The sequence below is a fragment of the Cryptomeria japonica genome, chromosome 2, assembly GCF_030272615.1.
Source record: "Cryptomeria japonica chromosome 2, Sugi_1.0, whole genome shotgun sequence".
Classification (NCBI taxonomy): domain Eukaryota; kingdom Viridiplantae; phylum Streptophyta; class Pinopsida; order Cupressales; family Cupressaceae; genus Cryptomeria; species Cryptomeria japonica.
Window position 1 is genome coordinate 280363945 of NC_081406.1, and position 16793 is coordinate 280380737.

At 38.4% G+C, this 16793-nt stretch overlaps 1 protein-coding gene across 1 annotated transcript in view; it reads left to right on the forward strand.

The window, feature by feature from the left end:
* The first annotated feature begins 258 nt into the window (after positions 1-258).
* LOC131030495 (GTP-binding protein BRASSINAZOLE INSENSITIVE PALE GREEN 2, chloroplastic) overlaps positions 259-16793 on the forward strand; it is a 33400-nt gene continuing 16865 nt past the window's right edge. The window contains exons 1-2 of the mRNA XM_057961338.2: positions 259-1727; positions 1972-2380. Coding sequence (XP_057817321.2) covers positions 484-1727; positions 1972-2380 — 1653 coding nt within the window. The 5' untranslated portion in view covers positions 259-483. The remainder of the gene's footprint in view (positions 1728-1971; positions 2381-16793) is intronic.

Here is a 16793-nt window from a genome sequence, read left to right on the forward strand (position 1 = left end):
CCCACACACCAAACAATCTAAACGACCAAGAGCTCCAAAAATAACTCTAATCAGCTCTCTTTTTATGCAATCAGCTCTCCTTCTATACATCTTAACTAAGAAATTGCAGTTTTATGAAACCTAATTTCCTCAAACAGCTTACTTAGACTGTCCCCACCTTCAAATTATTTTCAAACTGCTGACAGAAACTTAAACTTTTTAAACGTTTTAAACAAAATTTGTAGTAATCACAAAATTATCACCTTGCCGATTGAACCGTGAGTCGAATTGCTAGTTATTTAGGCAGTGCAATATTTTATAGGGATAAGAGCAAGGACGAAGTTCTGTAACATGGATAAGACCAATGTCTGGAGTTCTGCAGTATGGATAAGTGCAAGGGCGAAGTAGCCTAACCGCTTACGATAGCAGGGCATCGGAGTTGCAGTAGCGAGCATTTTGTAATGGTCGTGCAAGAAGAGCAACCAGGTTAAAGCCAAGGTAAGAATGGCAGTTCGTCTTTTAGACATCGCCTTGTTTCCAAAGCTGTTGAGCGCACCACCGAATAAATGCGCCACAACGAAAATAAGTTTATGTCCAAACAAAAATTTAAGTTGTCCATGGAAATCTTCGTACATTTCTTCACATCATTTAAAGAATTCAAAATATTTGATTTGCCGCGCTGCTAAAGATGTTAAAACACGAAACCCCACTTCAGAAAACATATCTTTCAGAGAGGCTGCTGTGGAGGGCATTGTGGGTTTTAGCCAGGGGCGAGACGAAGATGCCGATTGCTTGGTATGTCCCGGCTGCGGAGTTTTCATGCAGGACGAGGATCCTGAAGCTCCTGGTTTCTTTCTTCGTCCTATCCAGAAAGATGTCTTAGAAACCCCAAAAGCGGAAGAAGACGATGGAGGATTTTTCCAAGAGGAATGGGATAGTGAGGATGAACACCTGGATTCGGTCGAAGAAGATTTTAATGAAATTGTGGATGAAGAAGATTTTAATGAAATTATGGATGAAGAGGATTTAGATGAATACACCGACGTAGACGAAGAAGAATGGAAGACGGAACTTAAAGGTAAAGGTTTTAGAGAAGAAACTCTAGAAGAAAAGGTTTTGTGGAAAGACAGAGAGAAGATTCTAAAAGCCGAGGGGGAAGATGAAGACGATGAAGGCTTCGGAGAAGAAGACGACGATGGTGAGATCATTGATGAAGAAGACGAAGACGAGGAAGGGGAAAATATGGAGGAGTGGTCGGATATGACTACTTTGGTGGATGAAGAAGAGGAATGGAAAAGAAAACTCCAACTCGATGCTTTTGCACCAGCTGGGCTAGGTTATGGCAACATCACAGAAGAAACTATAAAAGAAAAGGTTTTAAAAAGTGAAAGGAAGAAGAAAGCTAAAGCTGAGCAGAAAAAACGTGAAGAAGAAGAAATGGTAGTGGTCTGTGCACGGTGCCACTCTCTCAGATATTACGGCAATGTGAAGGACCAGAAGGCTGAGAACTTGCTGCCTGAATTTGACTTTGAATCTGCTATGGGCAGTCGACTGATGAAACCTAGAGGCGTTGGGCGGACTGTTGTGGTCATGGTTGTCGATGCCGTGGATTTTGACGGTTCATTCCCTCGACGAGCTGCGAAGATGTTAAATGGTGCCTTGCATAAGTCGAGAGGGCTTCGACTGGTTTTGGTGGCCACAAAGGCAGACTTGCTGCCCGGACAGGTTTCTCCTGCCCGATTGCACAGGTCCAGGCTAACTTCTTTTAAATTTGTAGCAACTAGATTGCTCAATCATTAACCTTTCTCAAAATTATTTGTCAAATTTATATATCCAATGAACATTAATTTCCTTGGAAAAGCGTTTAATATTAATCTTCGCAATTCTACGCAAATTCATTTCTTTCATTTTCACGTCCTTTGAATTTGAAAGATTAATCAACTATCTATAGTTGTAAAAGAATTCTCTTTCCTTAAATTTTTCCCTGGACAGGTGGGTTCGGCTCCGTGCCCGAGCAGCAGGGGCACCGAAGTTGAGTGGGGTTTTTCTGGTAAGCGCACATAGGGATTTGGGTCTGCGAAATCTGATTGCACATATTAAGGAATCAGCTGGACCAAGAGGGAATGTGTGGGTTATTGGAGCTCAGAATGCAGGGAAATCCACTCTGATAAATTCTATCGGGAAGAAGGAACGAGGCAAGGTCACCCATCTGACAGAGGCGGCAGTTCCGGGCACTACATTGGGGATTATAAGAATTGGGGGCATTTTGCCTGCCAAAGCGAAGCTCTATGATACTCCTGGACTGCTGCATTCTTATCAGATGACAATGCGTTTGAACAGAGAGGAGCAGAAAATGATAGAAATTCGCAAGCAGTTGAAACCTAGGACTTACAGAGTGAAGGTAACTTACTCTCATTTTCTTTCATTCTGAGATTTATGATGTCCCTGTCAGATAAAATTTAGTCTCTTTAATCTACCATAGATGGTAATGATAGCCCATATAAAGAGCAAATTGCCTTAATTTTTATATATCAATTATTTTCCCTGAGGATTTTCAAGTTTAAATTTTTTATTTTATATCAAACAAGGAAAGATTCTAAAATAATTATACACTAAACCCTGAAACCTGCATTGATAAACTTGAATATTGAAGATGAATGCTATAGAGATTTGAAATCTTTAACAAATATTCTTAACCTTTTTGCTAAAACTTTAAAGTTGAGAATTCAATAATAAAGAGACGCTTATTCTATTGCCAAATAATATCTGACTTTCAACTTGGTTAGATAAATTAATACAAGTATTGTGAATTTTGACGAATAAGTGGTAATTAGAATAAGTTAGCATGTGCCAATTTTTCGTATTACAATAGCATAACATTTAATTTGCAAGAAGCCCTTACTGAGAGGGATTGGTCATTGCATTGATTGTAGCAGATAAAGGGTTCAAGGCACACACTGTTATGAGCCGAGTGGATCATTGTTGGAAGATGCAAACAAACTACAAATCTTTTGGTTGATGAACAAAAATAAATTTGAACAAAGAAGGGCTGCAACATTTTACTCTATGGGTAGACAAATGGTAGAAACCACACCTAATTGTAATGTCCCCTTTTTGGAATTGCCCTAAGTTTTGCCCTAAAATCACAAATTCCATTCAAATAAGAAATGGACAATACTTTTATCAATAAAATTTCTTTATCAAGATAAATCTGGTTGAAATCCTGTAACCATGTTAGTTAATAATATAATATTGGAAATATAATTTATAAGACCAATTGTTTCTGTTAGGGTTAGTAATTACACATATGAGTATAATTATGTATAATCATCATAATTCATTAGAAAGTCATGTTACATCTATATTCATCACAACAGGTTTGAATGTAGAAACACGATAGGTTGGCCTGAAGCCATCTTCACACCAAGCCCAAGAGTGGATATATCATCCCCCTTGGCCCCAAGTGGTAGGCACATTGGACCAGAGTTCCCAAACTCGCCGCGAGTCAGGCGAGTTCACCGAGTCAGCGAGTCGAGCCAAGCTCAGCGAGTCGAGCTGACTCGGGACTTGGACTCGGCGAGTTTTGACCATAACTCTCCTGACTCGCGAGTCAGACGAGTTATGGCAAAACTCGCCAAGTCCAAGCTCCAAGACTCGGCCACGACAGGTCAATGTTTTGACTTGTTTGACAAGTTAGTCTCTCCGTCAGGATTCATATATGGAATATAACAATTAAGTTATATTCCATATATATTGTCAGGATGTTTGAGAGTGGTTTTGGACCTCCATGAGGTATAATGCAAAATCTAGTTTTTGGAGGATGCTTCAAATTTCCAGACTTAGTCAAATTTCAGGCCATTTCAGGATGAGGATGACATTCCAGACTTTTAAGGCGAGTTCACTCTGACCTTGATGCAAGGGACGAGACCTAGGAGGACACTATGCATTCAACCAAGGTTTGATTTAGCAACTTGAAGCGTGACCAGATAGTACACAAAAACCCTAGGAATGATATAAATAACCCCTAATCACTCAATTGACCTAACCTCCTTCACTCCACCTTGAGGAGATCCACTTGATTTGATGACCTTTGAGAAACTCAATCCCTTCAATGCAAAGGCTAAGACATTAAAACAACCAACAACAAAACTAGAAGAGCTAACCCTAGAAAGCAAAAAGTGGGGGTCTTCATTTGCAATGGGGCGATGTGTGAGTATCTCACAACAGGGATGTTTCTTAAAATTTTGAAAAAAGGGGGTGAGTTGGGGACATTTCCTACCTGTCCCCACATCCCAAAAAATCCCCCCATGGGGCACAAGGTTATTTTTGGCAAGGGACATGTCTCTAAGGAGCATATTTTCAAACCCTTTTGGCCTCACAATTCCCCCTTCCATCCAACATATATATAGCCTAAAAACTAAGAGGTCCAAGAAAGACGAAGGTCAACTATAGTCCCAAGGTAAAACCTAAGTTCAAAAAGCACAGTATTTAATGCTACTATACACAAGCATTCCTTATAGTTTCCAAGTGAAGATGTTCATGATGTCTCATGTTGGTGCTCCCAAAATTTCAATTTGGCCAAAGAAAATACTAAATAGAAGCCCCAAACAAGTAGATACTCTACCAGCATGCCTTTCATGGCATAACAAGCTAGCACACATTATAATTGGGCTTTATTCAATAATGGGTGCATGAAACAAGTTTTAATTTGTTAAAAATCTCCTAATTTCAAGGGTTTTTTTATTTTGCCGAGTCATTGCCGAGTCGTTGCCGAGTCACGAGTCGAGTCAGCCTTGCCGAGTCTGAGCTGAGTCCGAGTCTGGGAACTTTGCATTAGACATCCATCATGCAGTGGTCTACCTAGTGGAATGCTTGTCTTTGCTCTCCTTATTGATGTCACCACATCTATATTCATTTTTAGTATTAAATAATTTAAATCACAATAGGGTTTGAATGAGGGAGCATGATAGGTTGGCCCGAAGCAATCCTCACACTAAGCCCAAGAGTGGACACTCACCCTTGGCCCCAAGTGGCAGGCACATTGGACATCCAGCATGGGGTGGTCTACCTAGTGGAGTGCTTGCATCTGTCCTCCCTATTCATGTCTCCTTATTCATCCTCTTATGACTTGTGATTTCTCCAACAATGAACCATTGTAGAGGTTGGAAAGGAAATCACAATAGGGTGCCCGGAAATCCTCCTTTCTAAGCCCAAGAGCGGACACTTACCTGCTTGGCTCCAAGTGGCAGGCATATTGGACATCCATCATGGGGTAGTCTACTTCGATGGTGATCTCATATCTGCTCCCCTTTCCTGCATTTCCTCCTCTTCTCCACATGATTGCTTGCTGGGTTGTAGATAGATGAATGATTTAGAATATGCATTTCACATTATCACACAACAATTATTGAATCCACTATTTCATACTACTATAATTGTAGAATCTAAGATTATTGCAGGTTATATACTTTCAGTCCGCTGTTGCAATTTAGACATATCTAACTTGATGCTGATTCCGTCTTTGGATGCTGATCGCTGCTGATTGGATTGATCTATATGCTTGATTTGGAATGATTACTCGATCTCCTTCAAATCTGCATGATCTTATTTTAAATCTGCATACCTATGTTTCTTTAAGATCTGCATGAATACAAGTATTAGCACATGTTCTGCATATATATCTGCACTTATACAAGGCTGTATATATTCTATAGATCTGAAAGATTCTTGTGATTTTCTGCTCTTAATTGATCTACTATATCCACGTAATTTTCTTCCTTCCTATGTCTTGTTCATCCTCCTTGGATCGCCCCTTTATACCACTCAGCTTACCTCTTCACCAAAAGAGGTGACACTTTAAGAAGGGCTGGCCTTAATTTAAACATAATTAATTTATTATTAAATCTTCTCAAAGAAGCTCTGCTTTAGATAGGGTTGGTCCACACTCTGCTTTAGATAGGGTTGGTCCACACTCTAATTGTTTTTTGACTTCCTTTTTTTTTCTTAATTATAACTACTGCCTTCTATTTATTAACCGTTGACTAGAAATAATGAGGAGTTGGCCATGGGTCAGCCATCTTTATAACTGCAATTGGCGGTATTAAGCCCTCATCTCAGGCGGGGCATGACACTAATTAACTTCTTTATGGTTTTAGGAGGAAAATTAGTGTTGTTGAGGTTAGTGCTAAAAAATGCCAAGACCTTGTGCAACTTGTTGGATGAGGTGGTGATGGAGGTTTGAGTGGAGAATGTTGCCTAGGTAGTGATGGACAAGGCAATTACATGTGGCAACTAGTAGAATTTTGGATGCAAGTCACCCAATGCTATATGAAGCCCCTTCATTGCCTATTGCATTGATCTTACACTTGAAGATATAGTGAAACTTGGATGGATGAAGAATGTGGTGGAAAAGTCACGGAATAACAAAATACATTTGTAACCACCCATGGGGCTTGAATCTCATGAGAGATCACATGAATGGTAAGTAGCTTGTATAGTTGGGAGTCACATGGTTTACGACTATTTTCATCACATTGAAAAGTATTATAGCTCCATTACCATCTCTTAAGCATGTGTTTGAGAACATTAGGTGGATGGAGATTCCTTATTCTTGGAAGGCTGAAGGGAAGAGGATCATGAAGACAATTTTGAAGATTCTTTTGCTAGTGTTTGAGATCGTTAGGTGGATGGAGATTCCTTATTCTTGGAAGGCTAAAGGGAAGAGGATCATGGGGACCATTTTTGAATATTCTTTTGCCAAATACACAAAAGAGATCATCAAGGTTATTTTTCATTGTCATTTTAATTCTATTTAATTATGTTATAATTCTTAGTTTTTACTTTCAGATTAATAATAAGAAACAGAAAGTAGATTTATAACTAGAATTGAATTAATTTCTGTTAGGTTATTCAACTTAGTGAATGACAGAGAGCAGTCAAAATAGATGTGAAATGAGACAAGACAGTATTACCCTGGGAAAACCTCTTATGAGGAAAAACCCAGCAAGAATAGATCCTCAGATCTGATTATGAATTAGACAATATTCTGATCACAACACTTATCTCTTTAGGAGGTCTGATATGGCCACACTTTAAGGCTGATATAGATGGCAGATCAGTATCAGGTCTGCACCTCAGATCTGCACTCTTGTCTCCATCAGACAGCAACCTGATCTGCACTTTTGATGCCTAACTCTTGACAGCAGTTCGCCCCTTTTACTGGAGATGATCACACCTAACGTTTTACCCCTTGACAGCAGATGTGAATTGCTTTATGCACAGTAGATGACTGACTAAGTTCGCTATACTTCAGAGCAGATTCGCATATGAGAGAGTATATATATTGTGTTATAAATGAGGTCAAGTTGTTCTTTATTTATATGAGGCGAGGGACATATTTAAGTTTGGCTTGCCATCAATTCTTTTATTCCTTTTTCTTTTGTGCGAATTGTCTTTTGTAATGTAGGGTTGGCCCTATTAGAGGGAACACGTTTCCCTTAGGGTGGCGTGAGGTATAGGGTCGGCCTTATTAGAGAGTGGCGTGTGAGAAAGGCCCAGCCCTAAAGGATACACATTATCCTTAGAAGATATAAAGGGCCCAGCCCTTAAGGGCGGATTCCAATGTTGCTTTAGGCAATTGGAATCCGCTCTTCACCCTAATTAAAACTAACAATAATTTGTTGATATTTTAAATTAAGGATACTTTAATTTGTTGATTTTCAATATATTTTTTTTTCTTGATTTAGTTTAATTTTTTGATTTCAATTTCACATGCCCTTGTTTTAGGCATCAAAACTATTGGTTAGGTTTTCACAATTGGTGGATGGGGATAAATTCTTCAGGGGTATCTATATGAGACCATAGATAGGGCTAAAGAAGCAATCCAACATTTGTATATGTCAAATAAAAAAAAATATGAAGCCATTTGGCACATTATTGATGGGAGTTGGAACCAACAACTCCACCAATATATTCATGTTGTTGTTGCCCACTATTGGGCTCAAACTTTGACTTCTCTAATTCATGTAGAGTAGATGTGAAGGTTGTGGATGGGCTCAACACATGCATAGTGAGAATGGGCCTCGATGAAAACCTTAGAGACATCATGTTTGATGAGTTGCAAATTATAAGGGCACAAAGAGAGTTATTTTTTTAACCTCTACGCATTTGCCAAAGGACTTTGCAACTAGGTAAAAAAACACATGTTTAGTAAGAATTAAGTTTAATGGTTAATACACACACACACACATGCACACACACACACACACACATTATTGAGCACTAGCTGGGTTGCACCACTTTTCTATGTATGGACATTTAAGCATTTCAATGTACTTGCAGGTTTAACCCTATTATCATGATGTACCACAAATAGAGAGTCCATTAGGTGCGAGACCATCTTAAAACAATGAGATTCAAACCTTGGTTGCTAACTTTCAAAAGTTCCCATTACCTTACACAACTCAGTGGATCATACACAACATACATATACAAATGCATATATAGATATACATATATGTGTATATATATGTGTGTGTGTGTGTGTGTATGTATGTATATATATGTATACATATATACACACATGCACATGTGTCTATATATATATATACCTATGGTGCATTCCCTATTGTTATATAAGGTAGGGGGTTGAGCACCAACTACCAAGCCCAAATTAAGGCCTATGATGCCACACAAACTTGCCATTTTTCATATTGCCACGTTTTCTTTGATAATGAATCCTTATTATTTCTAACCAAATCTTCCTTCTTCAAAGAGCTATTGATGAAGTTGGGAGCCTGACTAGTCTAAATGATGAGGGTTGTGTGGTTGAAGACAAAAATATTGTCATTCTTGAATCTTTTTATTTACATTCTTATGCATATTTAGATTCTCCTCACAACAATTCAGAAATTTAAACATTTATGAAAACTTGATAACATCTACCACCACCCCACCATCATTGTTTCCTCCACTCTACTACAACCGAGATGTCAATGATGTCGGAATTAAGAAACATTCAATCACTAACTTCCTAAAGTTAAGATGAGAGCATGCATTCGAGTAAATTAAAATAGTAACAACTATTTTAATAACTTGTTTTCCTTGTAATATGGTGTGAATATTTCTTCTTCCTTCCAAGGTCAACCATTTGTATATGCCATCATGTTGTCATTTTGTTCAAAGCTTAGACTCAAATCAAAATCGTTATCGTTACACAAAGAAACTTTTCATTATTATTTTTTTTATTGCTGCCTCGCCCATGGGCTTCTTGATGACCTTGAGACGGTTTAGGGACATCTTCAATAAGGAGTGTGCCTAAGATGTTTCTTGCTTTTGTAGTGGTGTCTAGTGGGCTTGCATGTTGTGAGTGGTGGGGGACCTTTTATCCTTGTCCCTACTTCTGCGAAATTTTCTCGTTTTGGAAACTTGCCATTTTTGAGGTGCGTGTCACCTTTGAACTATGGTTTAGTTTTAGTGTACCTTAAGTTTATTATCTTTTGGACCGATCTTATTAATAAATAACAAAATTAAATAATTTATCTTTTGGGCTGACCCTATCTTTCTTTTTGACAGTTATCCTAGTGGCTGACTTTGCTAAGTTGTGGGTTAGATTATCACATAAATGTGTTTGGTGAAGGAAGAATGATAGAAGGTTTAATATTGTTGTATACAGTTGTTTTCAAAGTTGGTATCTTTTAGTGGTATTGGAGCCATTTTTCTGCCAGCTTGTGGATTGATGAGTGACAGGGACCAAAGATACAAACAAAGGGAAAAGAAGAAGGCAATCGGTGATAGGGAAGAGGCAAATTCCCAAGATTTCATTAGAGAAATCAGAGAGATTAATATTGACGAGGGATGCCATGAGGGAGAGGGTTTAACTGTTAAGGGGAATGAGCCAGCAACTAAGTGTTGATAGGCCCACTTGAATGATGCTGAAGGCAGCAGTTCAGGTGGAATAAAAGTTTCAGCTGGTGGAGAAAAAGCTCAGCTAATGGTGGAAGAGGTTCAATTAATACCATGACGTTCAAGGCTAAATTTCTTGACAAAGAAATAGTTGAAGGCAATGGGGAAGAACAACTTGATCTAGAGGGAGACATGACAAGACTTCGTGATGCTTACTATGCTCTAAGCCCTATAATCTGTGTAGATCTGACTTTCAGGGACTATTATGAGATGCATAAAGCAATTGGGCATGGGAGGAATGGATATATAGAAAGAAAGGATATCCAACACCGTTTGGGAAAAATTATCATCCCAAATTTTGACGGATCTGGGCATGGGAGGAAAGGATATATAGAAAGAAAGGATATCCAACACCAATTGGGAAAAATTACCATCCCAAATTTTGATGGATCTGGAAACTCATCAGCAAGAGCTTGGTTGCAAAAACTAGATACATATTTTTCATTGAATCCAATGCTTGAGGAAGAGGCCTTCAAATTCGCCACCTTGCATCTTGAAGGTGTGGCTCACGAATGGTGGTATCATGGCCTGGTAAGCCAAGGGCATGATTCAATCACTGCCTTGGAAGATATCAGCCAAAGATTGTTGGAGAGGTTCAATAGGAAGGATCCAAAGATTCATTCTAGAGAATTAGCACAATTGAAGCAAGAGGGTTTGATAGAAGGCTATGTAGCAGAATTTCAGAGGCTAGCAATAATGATTTTTGATGTGTTAGAGAAAAGCCTTACAGTCTTCTTTATAGAAGGCTTGGCTGAACCCCTCAAAGGGTTAGTAAGAGCACTTGAACCAAGCACCTTACAAGAAGCTATCAATAGGGCTTTGAATTTTGAAGATTCAATAACTAAAGATAAATGGTGTCTCAAGCAAACAATTCCTAGGCTATCAAAGAAGCCTCCTTAGAAGGACACAATACCACCTAAGACAAATATGATGCAGATGTCTAAAAATGAGCTGCGAAGAAAAAGGTTATGTTTCACACGTAGGGAATCATGGCAACTAGGCCATAGATGTTTGTGAAAAGGACATACATTATATCAAGGTCATTTCAAATGAAGCCACAGATGAAGAGACATGGGGAGGTGTGGATTCAAGCTTGAAGTTGCTCGAGGACAAGCAAAATTTGGGACGGGTGGATCGTAATGTAATGTCCCCTTTTTAAGCATCATCTATTTCTAGAAGTTAGCCTATGACTTTGTTCCCCGTAGGCTACCATGGTGATTAGGGGATTTTTTGAGGGTGTTCTATGGCTCTTTAGCTGACCTTTTGGTGTTTATCTCAGCATTTTTCAATTTAGTGTCACGGTTTATTTGTGGTGTGCCTTCTAGAGATTATTTAGGACACTTTAATCCACACTTACTATTTTTAGTAAGTCATTGGGGTCGTTAGTTGACATCATATCTATATTTCGAAAGTGGATGGATTAGTGTCATGAATTGTTATTGGCATTTATTGGAGTTTAATGATTTAATTTAATTTGTTAAAGTCTTACTTATTGCCCAACCCGCCTTACCTTGGACTTACTTATTGCCAAGTTGGGGTTAGGAAGGGGCAAGCTGAGGCAAGACTAATCCTTTGGGGATACACACAATCACCCGCCGTGACTTAAATATTATTAATCATATCAAATGACTTTATGAGAAGGGGTTAGAGTTAAATATATTAATCTCAAAGTCATTAGTTAAAAGCCAATATAGGGAGATATAAGGCGAATATAATAATTAATTCATATAGTGACTTAATGCTAATAAAAATTATATAAGGGGTCACTTTATTATTATTCCCAATTGCAAGTAAATACGAAAATTTAAAGAGAGGAGAGAGGGAAAATTAAACGGGTTTTTTGGAAGCTTCCTTGGAAAATAATAAAAGGGCTCATTTGGAGCTCATTTGCATATACTGTTTATTTTATTTCTCTTTGAGAAGCTTGAGAGTTTTGGCTTTCATTTATAGGAAATCTAAGGATGCAAATACTTGGAGTTTCTTGGTGGTTTGGACAGAAACCCAAATCCATCTTTAGTGTGGATTCATTTGAATTCACCATTGCGCTTCATTATCAGATTGTTGGACATTTCAGCTGGAATTTTTGTGGAGTGTTTGACAATGACAAATTTGAAGGTTATTGGATATTTCGCAAGATTTGGCTTGGAAGATAAATTCTATAATTCTCTTGTTAGCTGGGCATAAGTGATTTGTGCCCTAGGTGTTGGGGTTTCCAACTTATTAATTTATATGCAGTTTTATGCTTTCATGAATGGTGGGTGTGGATTTTGTTTGAAGTTGGGCACTTAGTCAAGCATTGGCATGTGACCAAAAACTCTAATTTTTGGGATTTTATGACAGTAGTAAATGAAATTCTGAGTAGCTTTTCACATCTAGCTGGAGCATATGTTAGTCTACAATATGATTTGTGCATCTAATCTGAAGGTGGGAAAGAGCTTGAGCAAGTATTGGAGTTGTTTACATTCCCTATCGTGGCATCTACAAGTCTGCTCTTTGTTGGGTATTACTGTTGTGAGGTATTCAAACATCACCCCATTGCAAATGGGGACCCCCACTTTTTTCCTGCTTTCTAGGTAGTGTTAGAGTCCTTAGCTATTAGCCTTTGCATTAGAGGGGTATAGTTGGTTAAGAGGCCAGGAGTCAGGTGGATAGCCTTGTGTGAGGTGTGAAATGAGTGAGTTTGTTAGCCTCCAGTAACGTCTAGATCACATGAGGAGTAAAGCCCATCATGAGTTCAAACGGAGTGAGTGGGAGTGAGCGAAGAAAAGTTAGAGTCTTGACTCGAAATTTACTTTATGTGCTCCACTCTCAGAACGAAATTCCTATAGAGGCCTTTCCTAAAGGTAGTTTGTCATATTTTTCATTAATGAATGGCTAAAAGTTGTAAGGTTGAGCTCATGGAATGAAGAAAAACGAGTGAAGGTAAGTCAAAGTTCCAATTCAAAATCCACTTCATGTTTGAGCACAGGACAACGAACATCATGTTTGAGCACAGGAGAGCGAACTTCATGTTTGAGCATGGGAGTGCGAACTTCATGTTTGAGCATGGGAGAGCGAACTTCACATCTTGTGGATGGAGAGCGAACTTCATGAGAATGAGTTTGAGAGAGAATTTCATGTGATGACCTCCAAGAGTGAACTTCATATGCAAAGAAATAGTGATTTTGAGTTAAAAGCGAACTTCATGAACTAAGGTACAAGAGCGAACTTCAAGAATCAAAGGAGGGGAGCGAACTTCAGGAATCAAAGGAGGGGAGCGAACTTCATAAATGAGAGGGGGGAGAGAACTTCAGGAATCAAAGGAGGGGAGCGAACTTCATAAATTGAGAGGGGGGAGTGAACTTCAAGAATCAAAGGAGGGGAGCGAACTTCAGGATTTAGAGGAGGGGAGCGAACTTCATGTTTAGGTCTAGGGGAGCGAATTTGTCTCTTTTGCTCAAAATAAGATGCAAAACTCCTAAAAAATCATTTCCTTAAGCGAACTTCATGTTTGAGCATGGGAGAGCGAACTCCATGTTTTGTGGATGGAGAGCGAACTTCATGAGAATGAGTTTGAGAGAGAATTTCATGTGATGACCTCCAAGAGTGAACTTCATATGCAAGGAAATAGTGATTTTGAGTTAAAAGCGAACTTCATGAACTAAGGTACAAGAGCAAACTTTAGGAATCAGAGGAGGGGAGCGAACTTCATAAATTGAGAGGGGGGAGCGAGCTTCAAGAATCAGAGGAGGGGAGCGAACTTCAGGAATCAGAGGGGGGAAGCGAACTTCAAGAATCAAAGGAGGGGAGTGAACTTCAGGATTAAGAGGAGGGGAGCGAACTTCATGTTTAGGTCTAGGGGAGTGAATTTGTCTCTTTTGCTCAAAATAAGATGCAAAACTCCAAAAAAATCATTTCCTTAAGCTGATTTGATGTCTTAACATGATCAGGAGAGAACAATTTTAGAGGGTTACTTCATGTACTCGCCTAGTGGAGCGAACTTCATGTCCTCCACTCCCAGAGTGAAATTCTTCTATAGGCCTTCCCTTAGGTTAGTTGACATAATTTCATCAATGAATGGTTAAAAGCAAGTTCAAAAGGCCTTCCCTTAGGTTAGTTGACATAATTTCATCAATGAATGGTTAAAAGCAAGTTCAAAAGGCCTTCCCTTAGGGTAGTTGACATAATTTCATCAATGAATGGTTAAAAGCAAGTTCAAAGATCACTCCATGTACATCAAGGTGGGAGCGAACTTCAAAGTGCCCCTTCCTTAGAGTGACCTCAACTTCAAGTGCTCCTTCATGAAGGCAAATTCTCTCTAAATGCTCTTATTAAACCTGCAAACCACATGAAATCACATAATTATATCAAACTAGGATGTTATATAGAAGGTATATATCATGTGTGTTTGATGCTCATTTGTTTGTTTTGCAGGAGATGAAGAAAGAAATCAAGGAGATCACTTTGGAGGAGGATTGAAACAAGTCTTTCAAGGATCAAATTTCAACATCAAGATTAAGATACAAGGAAGATATCCTCAAGAGAATTTCATAGTCAAGCACAAGAAGGTGGTTACACAAGAAGCATTCACTTACACAAAGACACGATCCACAACGCCAACAACATGAAAGGAGTCACAGAGAAGGAATTCCAAAGCAGAGAAGCAGCTGTGCCATCAAGAATTCGTTCCAAGGCAACATCAATACTTCGAAACTAAGAGGAAGACAAGATCTATACCTCGCACCTCCATGATTGAGCCCTCAAGAGGATAGTTTCAGAAGAGTTAATCAAAGTTAGAAGATCATCGTCATCATCGCTGAAGCTGGATAATGAGTATCAAGAAATATTCCTTCATGATGATCTATCAAGCCTACAAGTGCAAGTTAAAGGTGGAATCCTAGTCATCATCCAGTCCCCACCCACCAATCAGAGGAGTTCCACCTCAACACATCTAGATGCAATGAACTTGACTCATTCATGATGGCACAAGCTTCGAGGCATCTACCCTTATTATCCATTGGTCATGCCAAAGTGTTGTAATTATTTCATTGGCCAAAATTGAGTTTGTAGTAACAAACCCTAATTAGGGTTTTCATTGTAAAATCTCGGCCATTGATCTCAAATTGATCCGAGCCATTGAATTGTATTGAGAGCACTATAAAAGGCTCAAATCTCTCATTTGTAAAGGTTAATAGTTAGTGAATAGAATAGTGAATAGTGAATAGAGCTAAGATGATAGCTAGATTAAAATAGAGGTTAGATTAGGAGAAGGCAAAGATTGTTGCCAAATCTTGTTGTAAAGAGCAATTGATTTCATTGAAGTTATGATGAATTTGGTTTGTTACTTCAACAAGTCTCATGGTCTTTACTTCTCAATTTGCTTTCATGTTGATTAGATTGAATGGAAGAATTTGTTGAATGTATTTGTGTGGAATTCGTTTAGTTTATACCACTAGCCTCTTGCTGATTGTAAGTGTGCCTTGCGTGGTCAATTGGAATGATATGAGCTTAACTTCGAATTGTTGCAAATCCATTGTTTATGCATTAACTTGAATGGTGATCAATGTTTGATGATAATAATTCGAATATCTTTGAATTATCCCTTAGAAGATTGCATTGAGCTTGTGTCAAATTGTTCAAATTGATGGTGAGACCTCACCCAGTAGGATTCCATCTGATCATTCACCTATCTTCTTACATTCTAGGCCTTAGAATAGACTTTCTCAACCCTTCATCTTTTGTCCCTTTTTTTAACTCAAGCTAGTTTAGGACAGAAAAGCATCACAAGATTGCAATATCAGATGATCAAGTTCCAGCGATTCAAGCATTCAACAATTCAATGTAAGTCCTCTTGTGATTCCAGCATAATCACATCAACCGACTGTGCATATCCACATGTCAAGACCTGACATTTATGAACCTTGGAGTTGTCTCAAGTGATCCTTAAGCCTATCTTCCACATTTGAGAAGTTTTGTTCAAGAGAGGATAAGATACTTTTGGGTATTTTATTCCGTGTTCGCATGTGCATAAAAAACACATAAACAATTACCTAAGTGCCACGATATCAATCTTATTCTGAAAAAATATATGAAAGGTCAGAAAATAATTTATGCTCACTGTATTTCTGGTTTGAGTACTATCCTGATTTTACTTCAGTAATCTGTTAAGTTAAATGCATGGAAATGAATGTATCTCGAAGTTGGAAATCTTGGCAATTCTTGCAACACTAATCTACAATAATAATTATCATGCCTTGCAAACAACATTTAAAACATCACTCCACACATCCAAGCAAACTGTTTGTCTAAATGTCTGAGTACTGAATTAAGAAAGTGAGTGTAAAAATTATCCAGACCAGGGTGGGATATTTCAGTGGTATTAGAGCTTAAGAACCTGCCATGCTGTGGAGTTTGTGAGTAGTATAACCAATAGGTAAGATGAATACTTCTAGTAAGTCAATTTTTGAGTTGATAGAAGAACTCTTCAAATTTATGAATTACCTAGACATCCAGGGGTATGGTATGTCAATGATAAAATCCAAGTATAAGGGAGAGTCTGAAAATAGAAAATTAGAACCAAAGTCAAAAGAAAAGGGTTATTCCAGAGAAAAAATTCAAGAAGCAACAAGAATGAGTTAAGGAAGCAAAATCCCTCTTGCAAAAGGGTCTGGGAGCCTAATCATTCGTGCATTAGCTGAAATGGTTAGAAGAGGGGAACATGAAGATTTTCTATCTACTTCCAGAAATCTCTAGTCATCATTTCAAGAGGTCCACCAGAAAATATATGAATCCAATACAGTTTTTTTTATAGCAGAATGATCAATTGTTTACAAAAGCTGATCTTGAGGATAAAGTTGATTCTTCATGTGTTC